We start from the raw sequence: 23,626 nt of genomic DNA, 5'->3' as shown, positions 1-23,626 counted from the left end.
TCCGACAGTGCAGCACTCCCTCAGCACTCACTGGAGTGTCAGCCTGGACTTATGTGCTCAAGTCTCTGGAGTGGGACTTGGACCCACAACCTTCTGACTCAGAAGAGAGAATGCTGCCCACTTATTAAAAATTATATTATATTATTTACAGCACGGTGGCATAGTGGTTAGCACTGTTGCCTCACAGCACCAGGGACCCGGGTTCGAATCCGGCCTCGGGCGACTGTCTGTGTGGAGTTTGCACATTCTCCCCGTGTTTGCGTGGGTTTTCTCCGGGTGCTCCGGTTTCCTCCCACAGTCCAAAGATGTGCGGGTTAGGTTGATTGGCTATGATAAATTGACCCTTAGTGTTAGGGGGATTAAATACGTGGGGTTACGGGGATAGGGTGGGATATGTGTTGGTGTAGGGGTTACGGGGATCGGGTGGGATATGTGTCGGTGCAGGCTCGATGGGCCGAAATGGCCTCTATCTGTACTGTGGGGTTTCTGTGATTCTGTGATTCTGTGATCATTCTATTGCATCATTCAAATCCATTCTGCCGCTCTGCACAGCCATTCATCCACCACACATTAACATCAAAACCTGAAGTTTAATTTGTCTCCCGTAACATATATTAATCGATTGTACTTTAAAAATTGATCGTAAAATACTATCTTTAAATTCCTTTCTGAATAAAACATCCACAGAATCTTATAATGGTCTTTTAGCTTATATTTAAAATACTCTTTTAGATTTATTCTCCTCCCCTTAAAAAACAGAGCATTCCTTCTTTGCACAGTCACGAATCTAGCCAAACTGAATATTAAATTAATTGCCGCTCCGCTAGACTCGGGCAGACTCTCCTGCAATCCCTATCTCAAAATTAAGTCCCGCAGGATTCCCATTCTCGCTCTTCGGTCCCCACCCAGCAAAGAAACCTCACACAACTGTCGAACATAGTACTTAAAATCATTTAACTGCGGACATAACACCAGTAAATGGCACAGAGTCTCATCCCGTGTCCCACACACTGGGCAAGTTGCCCCCTCCACTCGCCCAATCTCACACAAGGCCGTCATGGTAAAAATCCGGTTGTGAGCCAATTTGAAATTAAGTTCAATCCACCCTGGACATTTAAAATTCGCCCACATTCCCTTCCAAATCCTGTTGATGTCCAGCAGTGGGTATGTACTCTGCCAATACTCCTGACCAGCAGGTGTCTTAAATCTCCATTCTCTAAATACCTCATAGAAATCTCGAGCATTACAGTTGTCGAATTGAACAAAGTCTTCCCCTTTCCCCAGCAGAAAGGGGGCACTTTGCCCGATTCCTGAGTGCAGAATAGTGACCAGGAGAGGGCGCTCTGCCCGATTCATGTGTGGGGGGATAGTGACCAGGAGGGGGCGCATTGCCCGATTCCTGTGTGTGGGGGATGGTGACCAGGAAGGGGCGCTCTGCCCGATTCCTGTGTGTGGGGGATGGTGACCAGGAGGGGGCGCTCTGCCCGATTCCTGTGTGGGGGGGGATGGTGACCAGGAGGGGGCGCATTGCCCGATTCCTGTTTGTGGGGGATGGTGACCAGGAGGGGGCGCTCTGCCCGATTCCTGTGTGTGGGGGATGGTGACCAGGAGGGGGCGCTCTGCCCGATTCCTGTGTGTGGGGGATAGTGACCAGGAGGGGGCAGTCTGCCCGATTCCTGTGTGGGGGGATAGTGACCAGGAGGGGGCGCTCTGCCCGATTCATGTGTGGGGGGATAGTGACCAGGAGGGGGCGCATTGCCCGATTCCTGTGTGTGGGGGATGGTGACCAGGAAGGGGCGCTCTGCCCGATTCCTGTGTGTGGGGGATGGTGACCAGGAGGGGGCGCTCTGCCCGATTCCTGTGTGGGGGGGGATGGTGACCAGGAGGGGGCGCATTGCCCGATTCCTGTTTGTGGGGGATGGTGACCAGGAGGGGGCGCTCTGCCCGATTCCTGTGTGTGGGGGATGGTGACCAGGAGGGGGCGCTCTGCCCGATTCCTGTGTGTGGGGGATAGTGACCAGGAGGGGGCAGTCTGCCCGATTCCTGTGTGGGGGGATAGTGACCAGGAGGGGGCGCATTGCCCGATTCCTGTGTGGGGGGATAGTGACCAGGAGGGGGCGCATTGCCCGATTCCTGTGTGTGGGGGATGGTGACCAGGAGGGGGCGCTCTGCCCGATTCCTGTGTGTGGGGGGATAGTGACCAGGAGGGGGCGCTCTGCCTGATTCCTGTGTGTGGGGGATAGTGACCAGGAGGGGGCGGTCTGCCCGATTCCTGTGTGTGGGGGATGGTGACCAGGAGGGGGCGCTCTGCCCGATTCCTGTGTGTGGGGGGATAGTGACCAGGAGGGGGCGCTCTGCCCAATTCCTGTGTGTGGGGGATAGTGACCAGGAGGGGGCGCTCTGCCCGATTCCTGTGTGTGGGGGATAGTGACCAGGAGGGGGCGCTCGGCCCGATTCCTGTGTGGGGGGGGGGGTGGTGACCAGGAGGGGGCGCTCTGCCCGATTCCTGTGTGGGGGGATGGTGACCAGGAGGGGGCGCTCTGCCCGATTCCTGTGTGTGGGGGATAGTGACCAGGAGGGGGCGCTCTGCCCGATTCCTGTGTGGGGGGGATGGTGACCAGGAGGGGGCGCTCTGCCCGATTCCTGTGTGTGGGGGATAGTGACCAGGAGGGGGCAGTCTGCCCGATTCCTGTGTGTGGGGGATAGTGACCAGGAGAGGGCGCGCTGCCCGATTCCTGTGTGGGGGGGGGATGGTGACCAGGAGGGGGCGCTCTGCCCGATTCCTGTATGGGGAATAGTGACCAGGAGGGGGCGCTCTGCCTGATTCCTGTGTGGGGGGGGGATAGTGACCAGGAGGGGGCGCTCTGCCCGATTCCTGTGTGGGGGGGATAGTGACCAGGAGGGGGCGCTCTGCCCGATTCCTGTGTGGGGGGATAGTGACCAGGAGGGGGCGCTCTGACTGATTCCTGTGTGGGGGCGATAGTGACCAGGAGGGGGCGCTCTGCCCGATTCCTGTGTGTGGGGGATAGTGACCAGGAGGGGGCAGTCTGCCCGATTCCTGTGTGTGGGGGATAGTGACCAGGAGAGGGCGCGCTGCCCGATTCCTGTGTGGGGGGGGATGGTGACCAGGAGGGGGCGCTCTGCCCGATTCCTGTATGGGGAATAGTGACCAGGAGGGGGCGCTCTGCCTGATTCCTGTGTGGGGGGGGGATAGTGACCAGGAGGGGGCGCTCTGCCCGATTCCTGTGTGGGGGGGATAGTGGCCAGGAGGGGGCGCTCTGCCCGATTCCTGTGTGGGGGGATAGTGACCAGGAGGGGGCGCTCTGCCCGATTCTTGTGTGTGGGGGGATAGTGACCAGGAGGGGGCGCTCTGCCCGATTCCTGTGTGGGGGGGATAGTGACCAGGAGGGGCCGCTCTACCCGATTCCTGTGTGTGGGGGATAGTGACCAGGAGGGGGCGCTCTGCCCGATTCCTGTGTGGGGGGGGGATGGTGACCAGGAGGGGGCGCTCTGCCCGATTCCTGTGTGTGGGGGATAGTGACCAGGAGGGGGCGCTCTGCCCGATTCCTGTGTTGGGGGGGATAGTGACCAGGAGGGGGCGCTCTGCCCGATTCCTGTGTGTGGGGGATTAGTGACCAGGAGAGGGCGCTCTGCCCGATTCCTGTGTGAGGGGAGGATAGTGACCAGGAGGGGGCGCTCTGCCTGATTCCTGTGTGAGGGGGGGGTAGTGACCAGGAGGGGGCGCTCTGCTCAATTCCTGTGGGGGGCGATAGTGACCAGGAGGGGGCGCTCTGCCCGATCCCTGTGTGGGGGGATAGTGACCAGGAGGGGGCACTCTACCCGATTCGTGTGGGAGGATTGTGACCAGGAGGGGGCGCTCTGCCCGATTCCTGTGGGGGGCGATAGTGACCAGGAGGGGGCGCTCTGCCCGATCCCTGTGTGGGGGGATAGTGACCAGGAGGGGGCACTCTACCCGATTCGTGTGGGAGGATTGTGACCAGGAGGGGGCGCTCTGCCCGATTCCTGTGTGGGGGGGATAGTGACCAGGAGGGGGCGCTCTGCCCGATTCCTGTGTGTGGGGGATAGTGACCAGGAGGGGGCGCTCTGCCCGATTCCTGTGTGGGGGGGATGGTGACCAGGAGGGGGCGCTCTGCCCGATTCCTGTGTGTGGAGGGATAGTGACCAGGAGGGGGCGCTCTGCCCGATTCCTGTGTGGGGGGATAGTGACCAGGAGGGGGCGCTCTGACTGATTCCTGTGTGGGGGCGATAGTGACCAGGAGGGGGCGCTCTGCCCGATTCCTGTGTGTGGGGGATAGTGACCAGGAGGGGGCAGTCTGCTCGATTCCTGTGTGTGGGGCATAGTGACCAGGAGAGGGCGCGCTGCCCGATTCCTGTGTGGGGGGGGATGGTGACCAGGAGGGGGCGCTCTGCCCGATTCCTGTATGGGGAATAGTGACCAGGAGGGGGCGCTCTGCCTGATTCCTGTGTGGGGGGGGGATAGTGACCAGGAGGGGGCGCTCTGCCCGATTCCTGTGTGGGGGGGATAGTGACCAGGAGGGGGCGCTCTGCCCGATTCCTGTGTGGGGGGATAGTGACCAGGAGGGGGCGCTCTGACTGATTCCTGTGTGGGGGCGATAGTGACCAGGAGGGGGCGCTCTGCCCGATTCCTGTGTGTGGGGGATAGTGACCAGGAGGGGGCAGTCTGCCCGATTCCTGTGTGTGGGGGATAGTGACCAGGAGAGGGCACGCTGCCCGATTCCTGTGTGGGGGGGGATGGTGACCAGGAGGGGGCGCTCTGCCCGATTCCTGTATGGGGAATAGTGACCAGGAGGGGGCGCTCTGCCTGATTCCTGTGTGGGGGGGGGATAGTGACCAGGAGGGGGCGCTCTGCCCGATTCCTGTGTGGGGGGGATAGTGACCAGGAGGGGGCGCTCTGCCCGATTCCTGTGTGGGGGGATAGTGACCAGGAGGGGGCGCTCTGCCCGATTCTTGTGTGTGGGGGGATAGTGACCAGGAGGGGGCGCTCTGCCCGATTCCTGTGTGGGGGGGATAGTGACCAGGAGGGGCCGCTCTACCCGATTCCTGTGTGTGGGGGATAGTGACCAGGAGGGGGCGCTCTGCCCGATTCCTGTGTGGGGGGATAGTGACCAGGAGGAGGCGCTCTGCCCGATTCCTGTGTGGGGTGGGATGGTGACCAGGAGGGGGCGCTCTGCCCGATTCCTGTGTGTGGGGGATAGTGACCAGGAGGGGGCGCTCTGCCCGATTCCTGTGTTGGGGGGGATAGTGACCACGAGGGGGCGCTCTGCCCGATTCCTGTGTGAGGGATAGTGACCAGGAGGGGGCGCTCTGCCCGATTCCTGTGTGTGGGGGATTAGTGACCAGGAGGGGGCGCTCTGCCTGATTCCAGTGTGTGGGCAGATAGAGGCCAGGAGGGGGCGCTCTGCCCGATTCCTGTGTGAGGGGGGGGTAGTGACCAGGAGGGGGCGCTCTGCTCAATTCCTGTGGGGGGCGATAGTGACCAGGAGGGGGCGCTCTGCCCGATCCCTGTGTGGGGGGATAGTGACCAGGAGGGGGCACTCTACCCGATTCGTGTGGGAGGATTGTGACCAGGAGGGGGCGCTCTGCCCGATTCCTGTGGGGGGCGATAGTGACCAGGAGGGGGCGCTCTGCCCGATTCCTGTGTGGGGTGGGATGGTGACCAGGAGGGGGCGCTCTGCCCGATTCCTGTGTGGGGTGGGATGGTGACCAGGAGGGGGCGCTCTGCCTGATTCCTGTGTGGGGATAGTGACCAGGAGGGGGCGCACTGCCCGATTCCTGTGTGGGGGGATAGTGACCAGGAGGGGGCGCTCTGCCCGATTCCTGTGTGTGGGTGATAGTGACCAGGAGGGGGCGCTCTGCCCGATTCCTGTGTGTGGGGGATAGTGACCAGGAGGGGGCGCTCTGCCCGATTCCTGTGTGTGGGGGATAGTGACCACGAGGGGGCGCTCTGCCTGATTCCTGTGTGTGGGGGATAGTGACCAGGAGGGGGCGCTCTGCCCGATTCCTGTGTGGGGGGATAGTGACCAGGAGGGGGCGCTCTGCCCGATTCCTGTGTGTGGGGGATAGTGACCACGAGGGGGCGCTCTGCCCGATTCCTGTGTGTGGGGGATAGTGACCACGAGGGGGCGCTCTGCCCGATTCCTGTGTGTGGGGGATAGTGACCAGGAGGGGGCGCTCTGCCTGATTCCTGTGTGTGGGGGGATAGTGACCAGGAGGGGGCGCTCTGCCCGATTCATGTGTGGGGTGGGATGGTGACCAGGAGGGGGCGCTCTGCCCGATTCCTGTGTGTGGGGGATAGTGACCAGGAGGGGGCGCTCTGCCTGATTCCTGTGTGTGGGGGATAGTGACCAGGAGGGGGCGCTCTGCCCGATTCCTGTGTGTGGGAGGATTGTGACCAGGAGGGGGCGCTCTGCCCGATTCCTGTGTGGGGTGGGATGGTGACCAGGAGGGGGCGCTCTGCCCGATTCCTGTGTGGGGGTAGTGACCAGGAGGGGGCGCTCTGCCTGATTCCTGTGTGTGGGGGATAGTGACCAGGAGGGGGCGCTCTGCCTGATTCCTGTGTGGGGGGATAGTGACCAGGAGGGGGCGCTCTGCCTGATTCCTGTGTGTGGGGGATAGTGACCAGGAGGGGGCGCTCTGCCTGATTCCTGTGTGTGGGGGATAGTGACCAGGAGGGGACGCTCTGCCTGATGTTCTTCACTTGCCCTCGGCACTGATGCCAACTGTTCCATCCCAACCTCGGTGACCTCAGCACGGACCTGTGACTTCCCCGGTCGGTTATGAGCGGGAGGCCCTGTAAATATCCGAGTACTAAGATGTGTCTGTCTCTCAGGGTGGTCTCAGTCTCTGTTGTGTTACCTGAGATTTAAAGTATGTCTCCTGAGGGGTGCCCAGCACGTCAGCGGATGCAATGTCCAGGTGGAGGAGGATCTGTCGGAAGGATGGTCGGTTGCGAGGTTTACTGTGCCTGAAAGCAGAGAGCAGCGCCGGTTTAGCAGAACATCCCCACCCACCGCTGGCTCAAGGCTTCATAGGTCGGCAGTTTGCTCTCTTGGCCTTTCCTTCTGTCTGCCGTGGGATGACAGTGTTTCCTAATAGCTCTAAACGACCCAAATCAACATCCGCCCTGCTGAAACTTTTTCCAATGTGCACTCACAGCCAGGTTCAGGGGCCCGACATCCCCCTGGGTCAGCAGGCTACCTAAAGCCCCACTAGCAACTTTAACAGACTTGCATGGGTCAGTGCACACAAGCAGAAGAGGTGAGAGAGAAAGACAGAGAAATACAGAGAGAGTGATAGACAGACAGAGAGACAGAGAGAGAGAGTGAGACAGAGAGAGAGAGAGACAGACAGATAGAGAGACAGAGTGAGAGGCAAAGAGAGACAGAGAGAGATAGAGAGTGACTGAGATAGAGAGAGAGATAGAGAGCGAGGGAGACAGAGAGAGATATAGAGAGAGAGACAGAGACAGAGAGAGAGACAGAGGGATCGAGAGCGAGAGAGACAGAGACAGATACAGAGAGAGAGAGACAGGGAAATACAGGGAATGAGACAGAGAGGGAGCCAGAGACAGGGAGAGGAGATAGACAGAGAGAGAGTAACACAGAGAGAGACAGAGACAGCGGGGATAATTTTGACTTCAATGGAAATAATAATCGGGAGAGCTGTAAAATGGGTTGCCGATTGGTTATAGCTTTACACTATCACACAAAGTCAAAGTTACCCCCAGTGAGAGAGACAGTAACAACTGGTGGACGATATTTATATAGCGTCTTTATTGTAGTAAAACGTCCCAAGGAGTTTCACAGGAGGGTTAACAAACAAAATTTGATACCGAACCACGTAAGGAGATATTAGGATAGGTGACCAAAATCTTGGTCAAAGAGGTAGGTTTTAAGGAGCGTCTTAAGGAAGGAGAACGAGGCGGAGAGGGTTAGGGAGGGAATTCTGGAGCTGAGGGCACAGCCGCCAATGGTGGAGCGATGAAAATCAGAGATGCGCAACAGGCCAGAATTGGAGGAGTACAGAGACCACAGAGGGTTGTAGGGCTGGAGGAGATTACAGAGATAGGGAGGGGCGAGGCCATGGAGGGATTTGAAAACCAGAACGCGAATTCTAAAATCAAGGCGTTGCCGGACCGGGAGCCAATGTAGGTCAGCGAGCACAGGGGTGATGGGTGAACGGGACTTGGTGCGAGTTAGGACACGGGCAGCAGAGTTTTGGCTGACCTCAAGTTTACGGAGGGTGGAAGATGGGAGGCCGGCCCGGAGAGCGTTGGAATAGTCGAGTCTGGAGATAACACCGGCATGGACGAGGGGTTCAGCAGCTGGTGGGCTGAAGTGGGGGGGGGGGGGGGGGGGGGGGGGAGATGGGCGATGTTACGGAGGTGGAAACAGGCGGTCTTAGTGATGGCGTGGATATGTGGTTGGAAAGCTCATCTCGGGGCCAAATACAACACCAAGCCTCAAACAGGGAGAGGGTGGGAAACGGTGGCTAGGAGACAGGGTTTATGGCGGGGACTGAAAACAATGTTTTTGGTCTTCCCAATATTTAATTGGAGAAAATTTCTGCTCATGCAGGCTTGGATGTTGTTCAAGCATTCTGACAAATCAGAGACCGTGGAGGGGTCGAGAGAGGTGGTGGTGAAATCGAGCTGCGTGTCATCAACGTACATGCGGAAACTGGCGTGCTTTTGATGATCTTACCGAGGGGCAGCATGTAGATGAGCAATAGGAGGTGGCCAACGATAGATCCTTTGGGGGCACCAGAGGTAACGATGCGGCAGCGGGAAGAGAAGTCATTGCAGGTGATTCTCTGGTTACGATTAGATAGATAAGAATGGGACCAGGAGAGGGCAGTCCCAGCCAGCTAGACGACGGTGGAGAGGCGTTGGAAGAGGATGGTGTGTTCAACCGTGTCAAAGAGAGAGAGGAGAGAGAGAGAGAGAGAGACAGAAGGGGAGGGGGAGAGTGGTAGAAAGAGACAGACAGAAAGAGAGTTGGATAAAGAGGGTGAGAGAAGGGTGGAGACAGACAAAGAGAGAGGGAGAGGAAAAGAAAGAAAAACATCTAATTTTTAATATCGCCTTTCACAACCTCAGGATGTCACAAAGAGCTTCACAGCCAATGAAGTGTGAAAGTGTATTCACAGTTGTAATATAGGGAAATGCGGCAGCTGTAACGGCTTCAGCGGCATTTCCCTCTGCTCGCCGCCTGAGGGTGGTTTTTGAGGCTTCAGTGCGCTGCTGCCGTGCCTTTGGGCCCCTCTCCTCACCTGTTTCTCAAGTAATTGATCTCATCAGAGTAATTAGGCTAGTTAATAAAGTTGTTCGTTTTTGTTCTTGTCTTGTCCTCCGTGCCTCTGGCCTCACCTGTGTTGTTAATGTATTTGTCTCCTGTCTCATTTGATTAATTATGTCACGTGACCACTCTGGCCTGTATTTAAGCTTCCTGTTTCCTGTCCTCTTTGCTCAGTCCTGGGTTTGCCTGCCTGCAAGTAGCAGCTCTCTCGAGTCGCTCTGTGTTTTTGAGTTTCAAGGAATCTCCTTTCGCGTGTTACCCTGTTTCTATGTTCTCGAGTCTCAAGGAAGCATCTTTCGAGTTCTACCCGGTCTCGAGTCCTTGGATAGGTTTCCTGCGCTTGGGTCCACTACCGTAACCCTAGCAAAACGGCCCCGTGAATGCACGGCCCCATGACAGCAGCCAATTTGCATAAAATAAATGCCAGATAATCTGTTTTAGGGATGTTGGTTGAGGGATAAATATTGGCCAGAACACTGGGGAGAACTCCCCTGCTCTTCTAATACTGCTGTGAGATCTTTTACATCCACCTGAGAGGGCAGATGGGGCCTCATCCAAAAGATGGCTCCGGCAGGGCAACACTCCCTCGGTATTGCACTGGGAGTGTCAGCCTAGAGAAGGCGAGACAGACAGAGAGACAGTGACAGAGAAACACAGAGGCAGAGAAACATAGAGACAGAGTCAGAGAGAGAGGGACAGGGAGAGAAAGACAGAGAGAGAGAGTGAGTGAGAGAAGGAGAGAGAGAGAGAGGGACAGACAGCGGGGCATGCTGGCCTCTGACAGCTCACTCAAGTGGCTATGTGTGTGTGAGCCATGGCAGTGAGTGGGACATCAGTTCTACCACTAATGTGCCCTATCGTTACCAGTTTATTGCACTACAGTAGTGCCCACTGTCAACCAATGAAGGGCAGTGATGTGCACAGGCAGCGTCTCGGTGAGCACTGAGCATGTGGAGGCTCACTGCCCTCACCCTCCTTTCCTTGCCTCTGCTCGGTGTGACCCATACAGCCACGCCAGGCAGCACCCGCTGGCAGTCCACATGCCATGCAGCCCAGGCATGTCATTCAGGGACACAGCCTGCCCTTTCGCCACATGACCCAGATCACTGTCCAGTGACTGCCCCCTCCCCACCACCCCCCACCATTGAAAAGTAATGTTGCACAGTTGTGTGTGCGTGTGTGTGTGTGTGGGAGAGCAAACTGGGAACTTACCTGAATAATATTCGGCCTCCCCTGCACTACCCCCTTGCAGATCCTCCGGTCTAACGGGGTTCTGGTGCCAGCTTGCTTCAAGCTGGAACTCACCCTCCAGTCTCACTGAAATGGGTTAGCTGGGCCTTCACTCACTACAGACACAGGCCTCCCTGTGGCACAATGTGGAGCCTGAGAAAATCCAGGGGCTGAGACCTGGCTCTCTCTCCACTGGCTCTCTCTCCCCTGGCTCTTTCTCTCCCCTGGCTCTCTCTCCCCTGGCTCTTTCTCTCCCCTGGCTCCCTCTCTCTCTCCCCTGGCTCTCTCTCCCCTGGCTCTCTCTCCCCTGGCTCTTTCTCTCCCCTGGCTCTCCCCTGGCTCTTTCTCTCCCCTGGCTCTCTCTCCCCTGGCTCTTTCTCTCCCCTGGCTCTCTCTCCCCTGGCTCTTTCTCTCCCCTGGCTCTCTCGCTCTCTCCCCTGGCTCTCTCTCCCCTGGCTCTCTCTCCCCTGGCTCTTTCTCTCCCCTGGCTCTTTCTCTCCCCTGGCTCTCTCTCCCCTGGCTCTTTCTCTCCCCTGGCTCTCCCCTGGCTCTTTCTCTCCCCTGGCTCTCTCTCTCTCTCCCCTGGCTCTCTCTCCCCTGGCTCTCTCTCTCCCCTGGCTCTCTCTCTCTCCCCTGGCTCTCTCTCTCTCCCCTGGCTCTCTCTCTCCCCTGGCTCTCTCTCTCTCTCCCCTGGCTCTCTCTCTCTCCCCCTGGCTCTCTCTCTCTCTCCCCCTGGCTCTCTCTCTCTCTCCCCTGGCTCTCTCTCTCTCCCCTGGCTCGCTCTCTCCCCTGGCTCTCCCTCTCTCCCCTGGCTCTCTCTCTCTCCCCGGCTCTCTCTCTCCCCCTGGCTCTCTCTCTCTCTTCCCTGGCTCTCTCTCTCTCCCCTGGCTCGCTCTCTCCCCTGGCTCTCCCTCTCTCCCCTGGCTCTCTCTCTCTCCCCTGGCTCTCTCTCTCTCCCCTGGCTCTCTCTTCCCTGGCTCTCTCTCTCTCCCCTGGCTCTCCCTCTCTCCCCTGGCTCTTTCTCTCCCCTGGCTCTCCCTCTCTCCCCTGGCTCTTTCTCTCCCCTGGCTCTCTCTCTCTCTCCCCTGGCTCTCTCTCTCCCCTGGCTCTCTCTCTCTCCCCTGGCTCTCTCTCTCCCCTGGCTCTCCCTCTCTCTCCCCCGGCTCTCTCTCTCTCCCCTGGCTCTCTCTCTCTCCCCTGGCTCTCTCTCTCTCCCCTGGCTCTCTCTCTCTCTCCCCGGCTCTCTCTCTCCCTCTCCCCTGGCTCTCTCTCCCCTGGCTCTCTCTCTCCCCCGGCTCTCTCTCTCCCTCTCCACTGGCTCTCTCTCCCCTGGCTCTCTCTCTCCCCTGGCTCTCTCTCTCCCCTGTCTCTCTCTCTCCCCTGGCTCTCTCTCTCTCTCCCCTGGCTCTCTCTCTCTCTCTCCCCTGGCTCTCTCTCTCTCTCCCCTGGCTCTCTCTCTCCCCTGGCTCTCTCTCTCTCCCCTGGCTCTCTCTCTCTCCCCTGGCTCTCTCTCTCCCCTGGCACTCTCTCTCCCCTGGCTCTCTCTCTCTCTCTCCCCCGGCTCTCTCTCTCTCTCCCCTGGCTCTCCCTCTCTCCCCTGGCTCTTTCTCTCCCCTCTCTCTCTCTCTCCCCTGGCTCTCTCTCTCTCCCCTGGCTCTCTCTCTCTCTCCCCTGGCTCTCTCTCTCTCTCCCCTGGCTCTCTTTCTCCCCTGGCTCTCTCTCTCCCCTGGCGCTCTCTCTCTCCCCTGGCTCTCTCTCTCCGCTGGCTCTCTTTCTCCCCTGGCTCTCTCTCTCCACTGGCTCTCTCTCTCCCCTGGCTCTCTCTCTTTCCCCTGGCTCTCTCTCTCTCCCCTGGCTCTCTCTCCCCTGGCTCTCTCCCCCTGGCTCTCTCTCTCCCCTGGCTCTCTCTCTCTCTCCCCTGGCTCTCTTTCTCCCCTGGCTCTCTCTCTCCCCTGGCTCTCTCTCTCCCCTGGCTCTCTTTCTCCCCTGGCTCTCTCTCTCCCCTGGCTCTCTCTCTCCGCTGGCTCTCTCTCTCCCCTGGCTCTCTCTCTTTCCCCTGGCTCTCTCTCTCCACTGGCTCTCTCTCTCCCCTGGCGCTCTCTCTCCCCCTGGCTCTCTCTCTCCCCTGGCACTCTCTCTCCCCTGGCTGTCTCTCTCTCTCTCTCCCCCGGCTCTCTCTCTCCACTGGCTCTCTCCTCTCTCTCTCCCCTGGCGCTCTCTCTCTCCCCTGGCGCTCTCTCTCTCCCCCGGCTCTCTCTCTCCACCCTGGCTCTCTCTCCCCCCTGGCTCTCTCCCTCTCCCCTGGCTCTCTCTCTCCCCCCTGGCTCTCTCCCCTGGCTCTCTCCCTCTCCCCTGGCGCTCTCTCTCTCTCTGGCTCTCTCTCTCTCTCTCTCCCCTGGCTCTCTCTCCCTCTCCCCTGGCTCTCTCTCCCTCTCCCCTGGCTCTCTCTCTCTCTCTCTCTCTCTCTCTCTCCCCTGGCTCTCTCTCCCTCTCCCCTGGCTCTCTCTCCCCTGGCTCTCTCTCTCTCTCCCCCGGCTCTCTCTCTCTCCCCTGGCTCTCTCTCTCTCTCCCCTGGCTCTCTCTCCCCTGGCTCTCTCTCTCCCCTGGCTCTCTCTCTCTCCCCTGGCTCTCTCTCTCTCCCCTGGCTCTCTCTCTCTCTCCCCTGGCTCTCTCTCTCTCCCCCGGCTCTCTCTCTCTCCCCTGGCTCTCTCTCTCTCTCTCCCCCGGCTCTCGCTCTCTCCCCTGGCTCTCCCTCTCTCTCCCCTGGCTCTCTCTCTCTCCCCTGGCTCTCTCTCTCTCTCCCCCGGCTCTCTCTCTCTCCCCTGGCTCTCCCTCTCTCCCCTGGCTCTCTCTCTCTCTCCCCTGGCTCTCTCTCTCCCCTGGCTCTCTCTCTCTCTCTCTCCCCTGGCTCTCTCTCTCCCCTGGCTCTCTCTCTCCCCTGGCTCTCTCTCTCTCCCCTGGCTCTCTCTTCCCTGGCTCTCTCTCTCTCTCCCCTGGCTCTCTCTCTCTCCCCTGGCTCTCTCTCCCCTGGCTCTCTCTCTCTCCCCCGGCTCTCTCTCTCTCTCCCCTGGCTCTCTCTCTCTCCCCTGGCTCTCTCTCTCTCCCCTGGCTCTCTCTCTCTCCCCTGGCTCTCTCTTCCCTGGCTCTCTCTCTCTCCCCTGGCTCTCCCTCTCTCCCCTGGCTCTCCCTCTCTCCCCTGGCTCTTTCTCTCCCCTGGCTCTCTCTCTCTCTCCCCTGGCTCTCTCTCTCTCCCCTGGCTCTCTCTCTCCCCTGGCTCTCCCTCTCTCTCCCCTGGCTCTCCCTCTCTCTCCCCTGGCTCTCTCTCTCTCCCCTGGCTCTCTCTCTCTCCCCTGGCTCTCTCTCTCTCTCCCCCGGCTCTCTCTCTCCCTCTCCCCTGGCTCTCTCTCCCCTGGCTCTCTCTCTCCCCCGGCTCTCTCTCTCCCTCTCCACTGGCTCTCTCTCCCCTGGCTCTCTCTCTCCCCTGGCTCTCTCTCTCCCCTGTCTCTCTCTCTCCCCTGGCTCTCTCTCTCTCTCCCCTGGCTCTCTCTCTCTCTCTCCCCTGGCTCTCTCTCTCTCTCCCCTGGCTCTCTCTCTCCCCTGGCTCTCTCTCTCTCCCCTGGCTCTCTCTCTCTCCCCTGGCTCTCTCTCTCTCCCCTGGCTCTCTCTCTCCCCTGGCTCTCTCTCTCCCCTGGCTCTCTCTCTCTCTCCCCCAGCTCTCTCTCTCTCCCCCCTGGCTCTCCCTCTCTCCCCTGGCTCTTTCTCTCCCCTGGCTCTCTCTCTCCCCTGGCTCTCTCTCTCTCCCCTGGCTCTCTCTCTCTCTCCCCTGGCTCTCTCTCTCTCTCCCCTGGCTCTCTTTCTCCCCTGGCTCTCTCTCTCCCCTGGCGCTCTCTCTCTCCCCTGGCTCTCTCTCTCCGCTGGCTCTCTTTCTCCCCTGGCTCTCTCTCTCCACTGGCTCTCTCTCACCCCTGGCTCTCTCTCTTTCCCCTGGCTCTCTCTCTCTCCCCTGGCTCTCTCCCCCTGGCTCTCTCCCCCTGGCTCTCTCTCTCCCCTGGCTCTCTCTCTCTCTCCCCTGGCTCTCTTTCTCCCCTGGCTCTCTCTCTCCCCTGGCTCTCTCTCTCCCCTGGCTCTCTTTCTCCCCTGGCTCTCTCTCTCCCTTGGCTCTCTCTCTCCGCTGGCTCTCTCTCTCCCCTGGCTCTCTCTCTTTCCCCTGGCTCTCTCTCTCCACTGGCTCTCTCTCTCCCCTGGCGCTCTCTCTCCCCCTGGCTCTCTCTCTCCCCTGGCTCTCTCTCTCCCCTGGCTGTCTCTCTCTCTCTCTCCCCCGGCTCTCTCTCTCCACTGGCTCTCTCCTCTCTCTCTCCCCTGGCCCTCTCTCTCTCTCTCTCCCCCGGCTCTCTCTCTCCCCTGGCGCTCTCTCTCTCCCCTGGCGCTCTCTCTCTCCCCCGGCTCTCTCTCTCCACCCTGGCTCTCTCTCCCCCCTGGCTCTCTCCCTCTCCCCTGGCTCTCTCTCTCCCCCCTGGCTCTCTCCCTCTCCCCTGGCTCTCTCCCTCTCCCCTGGCGCTCTCTCTCTCTCTGGCTCTCTCTCTCTCTCTCCCCTGGCTCTCTCCCTCTCCCCTGGCTCTCTCTCTCCCCTGGCTCTCTCTCTCTCTCTCTGGCTCTCTCTCTCTCTCTCTCTCTCTCTCCCCTGGCTCTCTCTCCCCTGGCTCTCTCCCTCTCCCCTGGCTCTCTCTCTCCCCTGGCTCTCTCTCTCTCTCTGGCTCTCTCTCTCTCTCTCTCTCCCTCTCCCCTGGCTCTCTCTCTCCCCTGGCTCTCTCTCTCTCTCTCTGGCTCTCTCTCTCTCTGGCTCTCAGTCCCCTGGCTCTCTCCCTCTCCCCCTGGCTCTCTCTCTCCCCCTGGCTCTCTCCCCTCTGGCTCTCTCTCTCCCCTGGCTCTCTCTCCCCTGGCTCTCTCTCTCCCCTGGCTCTCTCTCCCCCCTGGCCCTCTCTCTCCCCCTGGCTCTCTCTCTCCCCTGGCTCTCTCCCCCTGGCTCTCTCCCCCTGGCTCTCTCTCTCCCCCGGCTCTCTCTCTCCTTTGGCTCTCTCCCCCTGGCTCTCTCCCCCTGGCTCTCTCTCTCCCCCGGCTCTCTCTCTCCTTTGGCTCTCTCCCCCTGGCTCTCTCCCCCTGGCTCTCTCTCTCCCCTGGCGCTCTCTCTCTCCCCTGGCTCTCTCTCTCCGCTGGCTCTCTTTCTCCCCTGGCTCTCTCTCTCCACTGGCTCTCTCTCTCCCCCCGGCTCTCTCTCTCCTTTGGCTCTCTCCCCCTGGCTCTCTCTCTCCTTTGGCTCTCTCCCCCTGGCTCTCTCCCCCTGGTTCTCTCTCTCCCCTAGCTCTCTCTCTCCCCTAGCTCTCTCTCTCCCTGGCTCTCTCTCTCACCTGGCTCTCTCTCCCCCCTGGCCCTCTCTCTCCCCCTGGCTCTCTCTCTCCCCTGGCTCTCTCCCCCTGGCTCTCTCCCCCCGGCTCTCTCTCTCCCCCGGCTCTCTCTCTCCTTTGGCTCTCTCCCCCTGGCTCTCTCCCCCTGGTTCTCTCTCTCCCCTAGCTCTCTCTCTCCCCTAGCTCTCTCTCTCCCTGGCTCTCTCTCTCCCCCGGCTCTCTCTCCCCCTGGCTCTCTCTCTCCCCTGGCTCTCTCCCCCTGGCTCTCGCTCTCCCCTGGCTCTCTCGTTCTCCCCTAGCTCTCTCTCTCCCCTAGCCCGCTCTCTCCCCCTGGCTCTCTCCCCTGGCTCTCTCTCTCCCCCTGGCTCTCTCTCTCCCCTGGCTCTCTCTCTCCCCTGGCTCTCTCTCTCCCCCTGGCTCTCTCTCTCCCCTGGCTCTCTCTCTCCCCTGGCTCTCTCTCTCCCCTGGCTCTCTCTCTCCCCCTGGCTCTCTCTCTCCCCTGGCTCTCTCTCTCCCCCTGGCTCTCTCTCTCCCCTGGCTCTCTCTCTCCCCCTGGCTCTCTCCCCCTGACTCTCTCCCCTGTTTCTCTCTCTCCCCCGGCTCTCTCTCTCCCCCTGGCTCTCTCTCTCCCCCGGCTCTCTCTCCCCCTGCTCTCTCTCTCCCCTAGCTCTCTCCCCCTGGCTCTCTCCCCCTGGCTCTCTCTCTCCCCTGGCTCTCTCCCCCTGGCTCTCTCTCTCCCCCTGGCTCTCTCCCTCTCCCCCTGGCTCGCTCCCCCTGGCTCTCTCTCTCCCCCTGGCTCTCTCTCTCCCCTGGCTCTCTCTCTCTCTCTCCCCTGGCTCTCTCTCTCCCCTGGCTCTCTCTCTCCCCTGGCTCTCTCTCTCCCCCGGCTCTCTCTCTCCCCTGGCTCTCTCTCTCCCCCGGCTCTCTCTCTCCCCTGGCTCTCTCCCCCTGGCTCTCTCCCCCTGGCTCTCTCTCTCCCCCTGGCTCTCTCCCCCTGGCTCTCTCTCTCCCCTGGCTCTCTCCCCCTGGCTCTCTCTCTCCCCTGGCTCTCTCTCTCTCCCCTGGCTCTCTCTCTCCCCTGGCTCTCTCTCTCCCCTGGCTCTCTCTCTCCCCCGGCTCTCTCTCTCCCCCTGGCTCTCTCTCTCCCCTGGCTCTCTCTCCCCCCTGGCTCTCTCTCCCCTGGCCCTCTCTCTCCCCTGGCTATCTCTCTCCCCTGGCTCGCTCTCTCCCCTGGCTCTCTCTCTCCCCTGGCTCTCTCTCCCCTCTGGGTCTCTCCCCTGGTTCTCTCTCTCCCCCCTGGCTCTCTCTCCTCCCCCTGGCTCTCTCCGCCCTGGCTCTCCCTCCCCCCTGGCTCTCTCTCCCCTGGCCCTCTCGCTCCCCTGGCTCTCTCTCTCCCCTGGCCCTCTCTCTCCCCTGGCCCTCTCTCTCCCCTGGCTCTCTCTCCCCTCTGGGTCTCTCCCCTGGTTCTCTCTCTCCCCTGTCGCTCTCTCCGCCCTGGCTCTCTCTCTTCCCTGGCTCTCTCTCCCCTCTGGGTCTCTCCCCTGGTTCTCTCTCTTCCCCCTGGCTCTCCCTCCCCTGGCTCTCCCTCCCCTGGCGCTCTCTCTTCACCCTGGCTCTCTCCCCCTTGGCTCTCTCTCCCCTGGCTCTCTCTCCCCTGGCTCTCTCTCCCCTCTGGCTCTCTCTCCCCTGGCTCTCCCTCCCCTGGCTCTCTCTCCCCTGGCTCTCTCTCCCCTCTGGCTCTCTCCCCCCTTGCTCTCTCTCCCCTGGCTCTCCCTCCCCTGGCTCTCTCTCCCCTGGCTCTCCCTCCCGTGGCTCTCCCTCCCCTGGCTCTCTCTCTCCCCTGGCTCTCTCTCCCCTGGCTCTCCCTCCCCTGGCTCTCTCTCCCCTGGCTCTCCCTCCCCTGGCTCTCCCTCCCCTGGCTCTCTCTCCCCTGCCTCTCCCTCCCCTGGCTCTCTCTCTCCCCTGGCTCTCTCTCCCCTGGCTCTCTCTCCCCTGGCTCTCCCTCCCCTGGCTCTCCCTCCCCTGGCTCTCTCCCCCCTGGCTCTCTCTCCCCTGGCTCTCCCTCCCGTGGCTCTCCCTCCCCTGGCTCTCTCTCTCCCCTGGCTCTCTCTCCCCTGGCTCTCTCTCCCCTGGCTCTCCCTCCCCTGGCTCTCCCTCCCCTGGCTCTCCCTCCCCTGGCTCTCTCTCCCCTGGCTCTCCCTCCCCTGGCTCTCCCTCCCCTGGCTCTCTCTCCCCTGGCTCTCTCTCTCCCCTGGCTCTCTCTCCCCTGGCTCTCTCTCCCCTGGCTCTCCCTCCCCTGGCTCTCTCTCCCCTGGCTCTCCCTCCCCTGGCTCTCCCTCCCCTGGCTCTCCCTCCCCTGGCTCTCTCTTTCCCCTCCCCAAAGCTTCTTGCAAGTGGTGGCTGCAAAACAAGTCTCCTTTTGCCTTGGGCGGCCTGTGTATATAACCATCACCACCAGGCACGACAGGGGGTGCGTGCACGTTGGCTCTCACCAGGTTTGCTTCATGAGGATCTTGAAGCCGTCTGGACAGGTGGACGGGACGGGCAGGTGCAGGCTGTTGCTGCCCACACCCCAGATGATAGCGGAAGAATCCACGTCCTTGTAGGGCACCTCCCCGGTCAGCAGCTCCCAGAGCACCACCCCGAACGACCTGTGTCAGAGAGGGGGGGGGGCAATCATAATGACAGGTGAACCTCGAACTCCCCGATAAGCACAGACTCCACCATGAAGCAGCTAACGGGGCAGCTCATCGCGTCTGTTTTTACTAGAATCCATTATAACATGACTGACGAGACAACAGCCCTGGCTACAAATGACATTCGTTATAGATCTCAGCACGAATTAGAGGCAAAGCGGCTGGGTGGATCAGTGAGACCGACACTGGCCTTTGATCGGTGGGATTTGGGTTCCAATCCAGCCCTGACTGATTCGTCCTCTGAAAGCAAAGGACCATACTCCCCCACCCCCACCAACCCCCCCAACCCCCCGCACTTATACAGTGAAATACACAGAATTTACAACACAGAAACAGACCATTTGACCCAACCAGCCCGTGTTGGTGTTTACCCTCCACGTGAACCTATAGTCCAATTCACATTTACCCACCCTGCTCCCTATATCCCTTAAACCCATTTTACTTCATCCACCTCTCCAATCTAACCTTGAATGTTGGCAGTTTCTGCCTCAACCACTAACCCTATAAATGAATTCCACATCTTCACAACTCTGAGTGAAGAAGTTTCTCCTGCCCTCTGTTCGGAATCTCTTACCCTTTATCTATGGCCCCTCATTCCAGACCCCTCAACTATTGGAAACAGTCTGCTTCTAACTGCCCTGTCCCATCATAGAATCACAGAAATTTACAGCACAGAAGGAGGCCACTCGGCCCATCGTGTCTGTGCCGACCGAAATAGAGCGGTCCAGCCTAATCCCACCTTCCAGCACTTGCTCCGTAGCCCTGTAGGTTACAGCGCTTCAGGTGCATATCCAAGTACTTTTTAAATGTGTTGAGGGTTTCTGCCTCTACAACCCTTTCAGGCAGTGAGTTCCAGACCCCCACCACCCTTTGGGTGAAAAAGGTTCTCTTTAACTCCCCTCTGATCCTCTACCAATTACTTTAAATCTATGCCCCCTGGTTATTGACTTCTCTGCTAAGGGAAACAGGTCCTTCCCATCTATCTAGGCCCCTCACAATATTATACACCTCAATAAGTCTCCCCTCAGCCTCCTCTGTTCCAAAGAAAACAACCCCAGCCTATCCAGTCTTTCCTCATAGCTAAGATCCTCTACTCCCGGCAAATCATGTAAATCTCCTCTGTACCCTCTCTAGTGCAATCACACCTTTCCTGTAATGTGACCAGAACTGCACGCAGTACTCTAGCTGAGGCCTAACTAGTGTTTTATACAGTTGAAGCATAACCCCCCGCTCTTGTATTCTATGCCTTGGTTAATAAAGGAAAGTATTCGGTATGGCTTTTTAACCACCTTATCTACCCGTCCTTCCATGATTTTACACACTTCTATCACATCGCCCCGTATCTGTGATGTTCTGATGGAAAAAAGCCTTGTTTTTTCAACTCTTTCTTTGTATTTAATGTTATGAGTTTAACTTCTTCACCAGATGCGGGCCACTGGTCAACATCTGGCCAATGGGGAGTTGCGCTGCCACACTTACTGACAGTGCCGCTCGCTACTCACCAAATGTCCACCTTCTCGGACACGGGCTCGTTGCGAATCACCTCGGGGGCCATCCAGGCCACAGTGCCAGCAAAGGACATCTTAGTGCTCTTGTCGCTCAGCTCCTTGGAGGTGCCAAAGTCAGAGATCTTCACAGTGTCGTCATGGGTAACCAGCACACTGAAACAGGAGAGAGGGGCGGAGCCCGTTAAACTGACCCGAGGCACCTGCAAACAGCAGGGCATGTCAAGCTGTCAATCAGCAGCCCACCATTACAACTCACTGGACCAGGTCCGGTTTATAGCCCTCTTCCAACCTACCTCCCGCCCCTCCTAAACAAGGTGACTCTTCCTGGGGCGATAGCCAATCACTGGCACCTCAGGAGGGGCCATCTTTGTGTAAGAGTCAGGAAACAGCTATTTAATATCGGGTGGGGGGAGGAGTCAGAGCAAGATGAGCTAGCGCCCACACACGTGTGTGTGTGTGTGTGAGTGTGTGTGTGAGTGTGTGTGAATGTGAGTGTGAGTGTGTGATTGTGTGTGAATGTGAGTGTGAGTTGTGTGTGAGAGTGTGTGTGTGAGTGTGAGTGTGTGTGTGCGTGTGTGTGCGTGTGTGTGTGTGCGCGCGTGTGCGCGTGAGTGTGTGCGAGTGTGTGAGCGAGCGTGAGTGTGTGAGAGTGTGTGTGTGTGTGCAAGTGTGTGTGCGAGTGTGTGAGTGTGCGTGTGTGTGCGTGTGCGTGCGTGTATGCGTGCGTGTGTGCGAGCGTGTGTGTGCGAGCGTGTGCGAGTGTGTGTGTGAGTGTGTGAGTATGTGTGTGTGTGTGCATGTGTGAGAGTGTGTGTGTGTGAGAATGTGTGTGCGAGTGTGTGAGCGAGCGTGAGTGTGTGAGTGTGTGTGTGTGAGTGAGTGTGAGTGTGTGTGTGTGCGAGTGTGAGTGTGCGTGTGTGTGCATGTGTGTGCGTGTATGCGTGCGTGTGTGCGAGCGTGTGTGTGCGAGCGTGTGTGTGTGCGAGTGTGTGTGTGCGTGTGTGTGTGAGTGTGTGAGTATGTGTGTGTGTGTGCATGTGTGAGAGTGTGTGTGTGTGTGAATGTGTGTGTGAGTGTGTGTGTGAGCATGTGTGTGAGCGTGAGTGTGTGTGAGTGTTTGAGAGTGTGTGTGTGTGTGACTGTCTGTGTGTGCGAGCGTGAGTGTGTGTGAGGAGAGTGTGTGTGTTAGTGTGTGCGCAAGTGTGTGTGTGAGTGTGTGAGTGCGAGTGTGTGTGAGTGATTGTGAGTGTGTGTGAGTGTGTGCGTGTGTGAGTGTGTGCGTGTGAGTGTGTGTGGTGAGTGTGTGTGAGTGTGTTTGTGTGTGAGGTGAGTGTGTGTGCGTGTGTGTTTGTGAGTGTGTTTGTGCGAGTGTGTGTGCCTGTGCATGTGAGAGTGTATGTGTGAGTGTGTGTGTGTGTGTGAGTGTGTGCGTGCATGTATGTGTGTGTGCGTGTGTGTGTCTGAGGGTGAGTGTGTGTGTGAGTGTAATGAAATCTGCTTGTCTTGCCTGTATCTGCTTGTCTTGCCTGTATTCATTTTGCACTCATGTATATTACCCTCCCCCACACGGTGTATAGTTTCACTTCCTCTTCCCTGACTTCTCTGACTCATTCCTGTGAGCCAGTCAGTGTGTTGAGATGTTAGCTCTGATCTTAGTGATTAAAAGCCAACTTGTTAAAGTCTATAACTCCTAGTTTTGTGGTTATTGAAGGCACATCAGTGAGTGTGCGTGAGTGTGTGAGTGTGTGCATGTGAGTGTGTGTGTGCATGTATGTGTGTGCGTGTGTGTGTCTGAGGGTGTGTAGTGCATGTGTGTGAGTGCGTGTGTGTGAGTGTGTGTGTATGAGTGTGTGTGAGTGTGCGTTTGTGAGTGTGTTTGTGTGAGTGTGTGTGCCTGTGCATGTGAGAGTGTATGTGTGAGTGTGTGTGTGTGTGTGTGTGTGCATGTATGTGTGTGTGCGTGTGTGTGTCTGAGGGTGTGTAGTGCATGTCTGTGTGTGAGTGTGTGTGAGTGTGAGTGTGTGTGTGAGTGTGTGTGCGAGCGTGAGTGTGCGTGAGTGTGTGTGCTTGTGAGTGTGTGTGTGCATGTATGTGTGTGTGTGTGTGTGTGTGTGTCTGAGGGTGTGTAGTGCATGTGTGTGAGTGCGTGTGTGTGAGTGTGAGTGTGTGTGTGTGTGTGTGAGTGCGTGAGTGTGTGTTTGTGAGTGTGAGTGTGTGAGTGCGTGTGAGTGTGTGCGAGTGTGAGTGTGTGTGAGTTTGAGTGTGTGTGCATGTGTGTGCATGTGTGTGTCTGAGGGTGTGTAGTGTGTGTGAGTGTGTGTGGTGAGTGTGTGTGAGAGTGTGTGAGTGTGTGTGTGTATGAGTGTGTGAGAGTGTGAGTGTGTGTGTGTGCGAGTGTGTGTGCGCGAGTGTATGAGTGTGCGTGTGTGTGCGTGTGCGAGCGTGTGTGTGCGAGCGTGTGTGTGTGCGAGTGTGTGTGTGCGAGTGTGTGTGTGCGTGTATGTGTGAGTGTGTGAGCATGTGTGTGTGTGTGCATGTGTGAGAGTGTGTGTGAGTGTGTGAATGTGTGTGCGAGTGTGTGTGTGAGCGTGAGTGTGTGTGTGTTTGAGAGTGTGTGTGTGCGTGTGTCTGTGTGTGTGTGCGAGCGTGTGTGCGAGCGTGAGTGTGCGAGTGTGTGTGTGCGAGTGCGTGTGCGAGTGTGTGTGTGCGTGTGTGTGTGTGTGTGTGTGTGCAAGTGTGTGTGTGCGAGCGTGAGTGTGTGTGAGGAGAGTGGTGAGAGTGTGAGTGTGTTAGTGTGTGCGCGTGCGAGTGTGTGTGCAAGTGTGTGTGCGAGTGTGTGTGTGCGCGAGTGTGTGTGAGTGATTGTGTGTGTGAGTGTGAGTGTGTGCGTGTGTGCCTGTGTGAGCGTGTGAGTGTGTGTGAGTGAGTGCGTGAGTGTGTGTGTGTGTGTGCATGTGTGTGTGAGTGTGTGTGGTGAGTGTGTGTTTGTGTGTGGTGAGTGTGTGGGCGTGAGTGTGTGTGAGTGTGTGTTTGTGAGTGTGTTTGTGCGAGTGTGTGTGCCTGTGCATGTGAGAGTGTATGTGTGAGTGTGAGTGTGTGTGTGTGTGCATGTATGTGTGTGTGCGTGTGTGTGTCTGAGGGTGTGTAGTGCATGTGTGTGAGTGTGTGTGCGAGCGTGAGTGTGCGTGAGTGTGTGTGTGTGCATGTGAGTGTGTGTGTGTGTGTGAGTGTGTGTGTGTGCATGTATGTGTGTGTGCGTGTGTGTGTCTGAGGGTGTGTAGTGCGTGTGTGTGAGTGCGTGTGTGTGAGTGTGTGTGTGTGTGAGTGTGTGTGTGTGTGAGTGTGTGTGTGTGTATGAGTGTGCGTGAGTGTGTGTTTGTGAGTGTGAGTGTGTGACTGCGTGTGCGTGCGTGTGAGTGTGTGTGAGTGTGTGTGTGTGTGAGTTTGAGTGT

The 23,626-nt window shown here is 58.7% G+C and overlaps 1 protein-coding gene across 1 annotated transcript in view; it reads right to left on the bottom strand.

Annotated features, from left to right (window-relative positions):
* Window positions 1-23,626, bottom strand: part of map3k13 (mitogen-activated protein kinase kinase kinase 13) — a 265,870-nt gene that overhangs the window by 207,426 nt on the left and 34,818 nt on the right. The window contains 3 exon segments of the mRNA XM_085985387.1: window positions 6,898-7,006; window positions 18,463-18,621; window positions 20,169-20,327. Of these exon segments, the coding sequence (XP_085841513.1) occupies window positions 6,898-7,006; window positions 18,463-18,621; window positions 20,169-20,327 (427 nt within the window).

This window comes from Somniosus microcephalus, chromosome 4 (genome assembly GCF_052327205.1).
Source record: "Somniosus microcephalus isolate GS21.2 chromosome 4, FLI_Smic_1.0, whole genome shotgun sequence".
Taxonomy (NCBI): domain Eukaryota; kingdom Metazoa; phylum Chordata; class Chondrichthyes; order Squaliformes; family Somniosidae; genus Somniosus; species Somniosus microcephalus.
Note: the sequence above shows the minus strand (reverse complement) of the source record. Positions and strands in the feature narration are given on the sequence as shown.